Below are 6,385 nucleotides of genomic sequence, written 5' to 3'. Positions count from 1 at the left end.
GGTAGTTATTTGGAAGAGTTTCAGGAGACTATTAAAACATGTGAAGAGTTGAGGATGGAATTAACTCGAAAATAAAAGTTAAAACATTCTTTCCGTTAGGGTAACGTGACCATCTTCCTTCCGCCTAGGGCAGGAGCCCAGGCCCTTTGATTTGGTGGGCTGAGAAAGGCGTTCCTCAGACAGCCTTTCCAGAACTGGGACACCAGAGTATGCTGAGACGCCAGACTCTACATTCTAGAGCCTCATTGGGGCGGGGAGACCCACCCACTTGCCCATGATTGACTTGGGCATGCTGGGACTTGCAGGCGGGCTGACCATCCTGTGACGCCAGGGCCGCTGGGAAATGTAGTCCCTGGCCTGGTCCGGGACATCGGTGTCCCGTGGGCCCAGCGGTGACAGCTTGAGAGGTAGGCAGCAATGACAAGGGTCCGAAATAGGTGTAGAGTTGGAGGGGGCTTGCAGACTGGCTGCTGGGGCTCCTGTCCTGTGGGTGCCAGAATGGACACCCCCGGCCTGCAGCTGATGCAACGGGGCCTGCCGGGTGGGGCGGGGGCAAGGAGCAATGGGACACTTTTCCATGCTCTAAGGAAAAAGGAGCGGGACTGGGTTATTTCTCCAGTACAAGACCCTCCTAGCTGAGAATAAGGAGAAGTCTGTCTCCCATCCCTATGTGGACATGCTACCAGTCTTAACCAGAGAAGCGCCAGATGGACCACAACTGCTCCCTGAAGAGGGAGTCAGAGCTATGCTCAGAAGCAAGGGGGCCAGCAAGTATACTGGACCCCACTGGGAACATCTGGTTTGCCCTCCCAAAGGGAGATCCAGCCAGGGGCAAAGGAGCGGAAACCCATTCCCTGGAAACGTAGAGAGTCCCATTGTAGGAAAGAGGGGAGGACCCGGAGGAGAAGCGGGATGATCAGGCCCGCTCTTTTCCTTCTAAAAGACCCCTCCTTCCATCCCCACAGCCCCCTGAAGCAGCTCTATTACAGCATGGGAGGTTCCCACCTGCCCTACACCAGAGTTTGACGGCTCATTATGGACCAGTCTGTGGCGATTCAGGAGACGCTGGCTGAGGGGGAATACTGCACCATCATATCCTTCCCAGCTCATGCCCACCTTGGTTTTGGGAAGTGGGATGGAGGGTGTGGAAATTTCTCTCCTCTTTCTCTCTAAGCCATATGGGAATAGGTAAACCAGTATTTACTAAGAATTCACTTGGCTCTGGTTTCTCTACTAGGTGCTTTAAATATTCAGATATTCTCCCAACAAGCTGCGAAGTTGGGGACTATTATACCCATTTTGCAGATGAGGAAAGCTCAGAGAGGTGAAGTAATTGGCCTGAGGTCACACAGTGACCTCAGGGAGGTCAGAAAGGGAGAGAGAAAGGCCACAGTGGTGGAGTGGGTTGGATGGGGAGGCTTGTTCTTGGCTTTCAGTTTCCCTTCACTCGGAGCAGCAGGCTGTACAAGGTGTGCTATGTACAGGAGACAGCAGGCAAAGCCGCCTGCTGGGGCTGGTGCGGTACCGGCTGGAAAATGATGCTCAGGAGCATGCGTAAGTCGGGCTCAGACTCTACCTGTGTGGGCCAAGGGTTGTTCTTCCCTAACCTCCAACTTGACTCCAACTCAGTCATCCCGTCTGAGTCTCCTAGAATCATGAACATAATGATAGTATTCTTGGAACACCAGATTCTAAGCCCTTTATAATCAGCAAGATGTGACATGGAAGCTTCTAGAGAAAAGGCAGTTATCATACCTGGCTAGATTTTGAGCTTGTGTGAGTGCCTGAGTTCAGATCCAGACGCTGTGATTCTAAGCAAAATGTTCTTCATAGCTTCGTTGATCCTGAGTAAAGATTAGAAGGCTGAACTGGAAATAGGAGCTGGCACCAGTGACCCCAGCACTCAGGAAGATGAGGCAGGACTGTCACAAGTTCCAGGCCATCCTGGGCTAACAGAGTGAGAGCCTATCTCAAAAAGAGAGGAGACGGGGCTGAAGAGATTGTTCAGTGGTTAGAATGTGTACTGCTCTTGCAGAGGATCTGAATCTGGTTCCCAGCACCCACGCCCACATCCAGTGGCTCACAACCCCTATGACTCCAATCCAGCGGATCTGAACCCTCTTCTGGACTCTATGGGCACTTGCACTCACCAGTGTGCATGCACACACACACACACACACACACACACACACACACACAGAGAGAGAGAGAGAGAGAGAGAGAGACAGACAGACAGACAGACAGAGTTAAAAAATAAAATAAATGTTTAAAGAGAGAGAGCTGGAGATGGTTCAGTTACTGAAGTGCATGCCACACAAGCATGAAGACTTGAGTTTGGATCTCCAGAACCCATGGCAAAAGCTGGGGTATGGGGTGTGGAGAGATGGTTAAGTGGTTAAGAACTCTTATTTTTGTAGAGGACCTAAATTTGGTTCCCAGCACCTACATCAGGCAGCTCACAGGTACCTGTAACTCCAGCTCGAGGGGTTCAGATGCCCTCTTCTGGTCTCCATGGGCATCTGCACACTTGAGTCACAAACACACCCACACCCACACACCTATTCATAACTAAAAATAAATTTTAAAGAAGTTAGGGGAGGTAGAGAGACAGGCGGATCCCTGAAGCTCATTGGCTAGCTAGTCTAGCCGAATCACGAGTTTCAGGTTCACTGAGAGACTCTGTCTCAAAAAATAAGAATGTAGGGGCTGGAGAGATGGCTTAGAGGTTAAGAGCACGTGTTGCTCTAGCAGAGAACCTGGGTTTGATTCCCTAGCACCTACATGGTGATTCACAACCATCAATAACTCCAGTTCCAGGACTCTGACACCCTCTTCTGACCTCTGCCAACACCAGACAGGCATGCATATGATACACACACACACGGAGGCAAAACATCCACACACATAAAATTAAATAAATAAATCTAAAAAGCAATTTTAAAAAGTGGAGAGTGATTGAAGAAAGACCTCTGAGGGTCACCCTGTGGTCTCCACATGTATGTGCATACAAATATGACCACACATGTCTATGTGTGGACACATCCACACTAACAAGCACATATGCCACACACAGTAAAAATTTAAAAATGAAAAGAGAGAGATTAATGGCTGGGAGTGGTGGTGCAGGATTTAATCCTAGCACTTGGGAGGCAGAGGCTGACAGATCTCTGTGAATTTGAGGCCAGCCTGGTTTACATAATGAGTTCCAAGACAGCCAGAGCTATGTAGAGGAGCCTGTCTTGAAAAAAAAAAAAAAAAAGGGTTCATTCAGTGTTGCCTGGCAACACTGCACAGTCCGAAGGAGCAGAGGGAGGAAATACCTGCAAAGGTCTCGTAGCTTGTAAGTAAACCTCAGGGTCTCAGAGCCAGAGGGAAGGGCCTTTAGACAGCTTCTAATTTGCCACTCCAGCTTGGTAGATGGGGAAACTGAAGAACAGGGCGATGAAGGGCTTCGTAAGGACATGCTATTCCTGTCACTCACATGCTAGATGGCACCAAATTGGTTTTTCTTCCAACTGTGGGGAGTTATGCTTTGATGACTTCATCCATAAATTACAGCTTTCCTGGGCACCGTGGACGAAAAAGGCACTGCCAGCCAAGCACTAGGGACCTAGGCTACCACTAAAAGTACTGGTATTGGCACAAGACACCCCAAGACCAAGTTCTCAGCACAAAGGAGATTTATTGCCCCAGAGGGACAAAGGGCAGGGAATAAGAGACAAAGACAGGAGACAGAGGATGAGGGAGAAGGGGACAGGGACAAGGGATAGGGGAAGGGGTATTTGTCTCTAGGGACAAAGGATTGCATCTGGATAGAGAGGAGACAGATGTGGCCCATAGGCAAACGGCAGTTTATAAAGGAAAGGGGGAAACCCCGTATTAGGATGAGGTGTTTAATTTTGATTGGGCATGTTAGGATAGTCAAAAGGGGGCTTTTGATTGTTGATAGCTGGACATTGGTGGTCAGCCTCGGGGGAGGAAGTGGCTAAATAAGAGAATAGACAAAAAGTGGGGAGGGGACTGGACAGATAGCTCAGAAGTTAAGAGCACTGGCTGCTCATCTGAGAGGTCCTGAGTTCAATTCCCAGCAACCACATGGTGGCTCACAACTATCCGTAATGAGATCTGGTGCCCTCTTCTGGTCTGCAGGCACACATACAAGTAGAACACTACATATATAATAAATAAATCTTTTTTGAAAAAGAGAGAGAGAGTAGACTTTGGTGGCTAGCTTTCGGAATGTAATCTAAGGGTTTAGCAAGGCAGAGGGGATGGGGGAAGGGCAAGGTCTGCCAGAGCCATGTTTGCCATGCTCAGGCCTGCTAGAGCCCCTTCAACTACAAGCCAATGTTGCAGGCTTTTCTTTGGACTGCCAGCTCCCGAATAATGACACGGAGACTTCTTATTTGAAGTATGAAAGCTTGGCCTTAGCTTAGGCTTGTTTTCAACTAGTTCTTAAAACTTAAGTTAAGCCGGGCGGTGGTGGCGTACGCCTTTAATCCCAGCACTCGGGAGGCAGAGGGAGGCAGATCTCTGTGAGTTCGAGGCCAGCCTGGGCTACCAAGTGAGTTCCAGGAGAGGCGCAAAGCTACACAGAGAAACCCTGTCTCGAAAAACCAAAAAAAAAAAAAAAAAAAAAAAACTTAAGTTAACCCGTTTATATTAATCCACATTTTATCACGTGGCTTGTTACCTCTCCTCAGTACCATACGTTCAACTTCCTCTGCATCTGGCTGGTGAATCTCCCACCTCAGGTTCTTTCCCAGGGTTCCTATCTCTCCCTGGAGATCCCACCTATCCTCTTCCTGTCTAGCTATTGACCGTTCAGCTCTTTATGAAACCAGCTTAGGCCGGTGAGGAAGGGACACATCTTTACATACAAAAAGATTATCCCAGCACTCCAAAGTGTGCCCTCTTCTGCTTTCTGCCCTCAGCCTCTTCCTGTATACACACCGGAGGATGGCCATCACAGGAGACGATGTATCTCTGGACCAGATCGTGCCACTCTCAAGAGATTTTATGCTGGAAGAAGGTGCTAGTCGGGCTGGGTGGTATGAATTACTCTCCTCTGGGGCCCCCCAGTCATCTCTGTCCTTACTGTAGGGGGTGGGTGGGAATGGAGGATGATGTGAGACAGGGATGTGCAGTTGCTAAAGGCATTCTCATTTCCCTTCCTCAGTGTCCCCAGACGGTGAACTCTACATCCTTGGTAAGTAGTCTTTTCACTCTGGGTTCCTGTTGGGGCAGTGGGACAGGATCTTAAGACAGAGAGAAAGGCCTGAATGAGAACATTCCTGGGTGGGTGTGCTGCTATGTGCCAGCATTCCTAGCATGTAGAAGGCTGAGGTGGGGGCATTGCCTTGCCTGGACCACGGAGTGAGTTCTAGGCCAGCCAGAGCTATAGAACGAGACTACCTTTCAAAATACAACAAACAAAAAAGAAAGCTCTTGGGTTGGTGGGACAGTTTAGTGGAGAAAGATGCCTGCTGCCAAGCCTAACTACCCAAGTTTGAGCCCCAGAACCCACATGGTAGAATGGGAGAAGCAGCTCCTGGAAGTTGTACTCTAGCTGTGGCACGCAGGCACGCACGTGTACACACACGTGCACACATACACAAATAAATAAATATAATAAAACAGAAGATATCCACACTACGGTAAATAAGACCCTGAAGAATCAGACCCTGCCCCCACTACCAGCCATTTTCCATCCCTCACCCACTTGTCACGAAGTTAAGTCCCCCCCAGTGCTTTCCATCACCTCAGATGTCACAGGTTGTCACAGCAGAGTTCTCTCTTCCTCCTCATCCTCCTCCTCTTCATTTTTGTTTTTCAAGACAGGGTTTCTCTGTGTAGCTCTGGTTGTCCTGGAATTCACTCTGTAGACCAGGCTGGCCTCGAACTCAGAAATCCACCTGCCTCTGCCTCCTGAGTGCTGGGATTAAAGGTATGCATTACCACTGCCCAGCGAGTTCTCTCTTCTTAAAAAAATTATCACACAGGCAATGGTGGCGCACGCCTTTAATCCCAGCACTCGGGAGGCAGAGGTAGGCAGATCTCTGTGAGTTTGAGGCCAGCCTGGTCTACAGAGTGAGTTCCAGGACAGCCAGGGCTACAACAGAGAAACTCTCTTTTGAAAAACCAAAGGAAAAAAAAAATCACACTATTCAGTGTGTGTGTGTGTGTGTGTGTGTGTGTGTGTGTGTGTGTGTGTGTTGACTTGAATGGCATGGTGTGAAGGTCGAAGAACAACTTGTTCAGACTTGGCAGCGAATACCTTTACCTGCTGAGCCATCATCTCCAATGGCCCCGGAGTCCCCTCTTCTTGTAAGCTTTATGCCTTTCAGCTTGGCCCTCTCCTATGCATGATCTTTTCTCTTCACAT

The 6,385-nt window shown here is 49.1% G+C and overlaps 1 protein-coding gene across 1 annotated transcript in view; it reads left to right on the top strand.

Annotated features, from left to right (window-relative positions):
* Positions 1–284: 284 nt before the first annotated feature.
* The window catches only part of Inpp5b (inositol polyphosphate-5-phosphatase B), a 68,322-nt gene continuing 62,221 nt past the window's right edge, over positions 285–6,385 (top strand). Inside the window, 5 exon segments of the mRNA XM_052716556.1 lie at positions 285–407; positions 966–1,092; positions 1,460–1,554; positions 4,935–5,032; positions 5,180–5,209. Coding sequence (XP_052572516.1) covers positions 1,036–1,092; positions 1,460–1,554; positions 4,935–5,032; positions 5,180–5,209 — 280 coding nt within the window. The 5' untranslated portion in view covers positions 285–407; positions 966–1,035.

This window comes from Peromyscus californicus, unplaced genomic scaffold (assembly GCF_007827085.1).
Source record: "Peromyscus californicus insignis strain IS unplaced genomic scaffold, ASM782708v3 Scaffold_5__1_contigs__length_169319896, whole genome shotgun sequence".
Classification (NCBI taxonomy): domain Eukaryota; kingdom Metazoa; phylum Chordata; class Mammalia; order Rodentia; family Cricetidae; genus Peromyscus; species Peromyscus californicus.
This window is presented reverse-complemented; position numbering and strand designations above follow the sequence as displayed.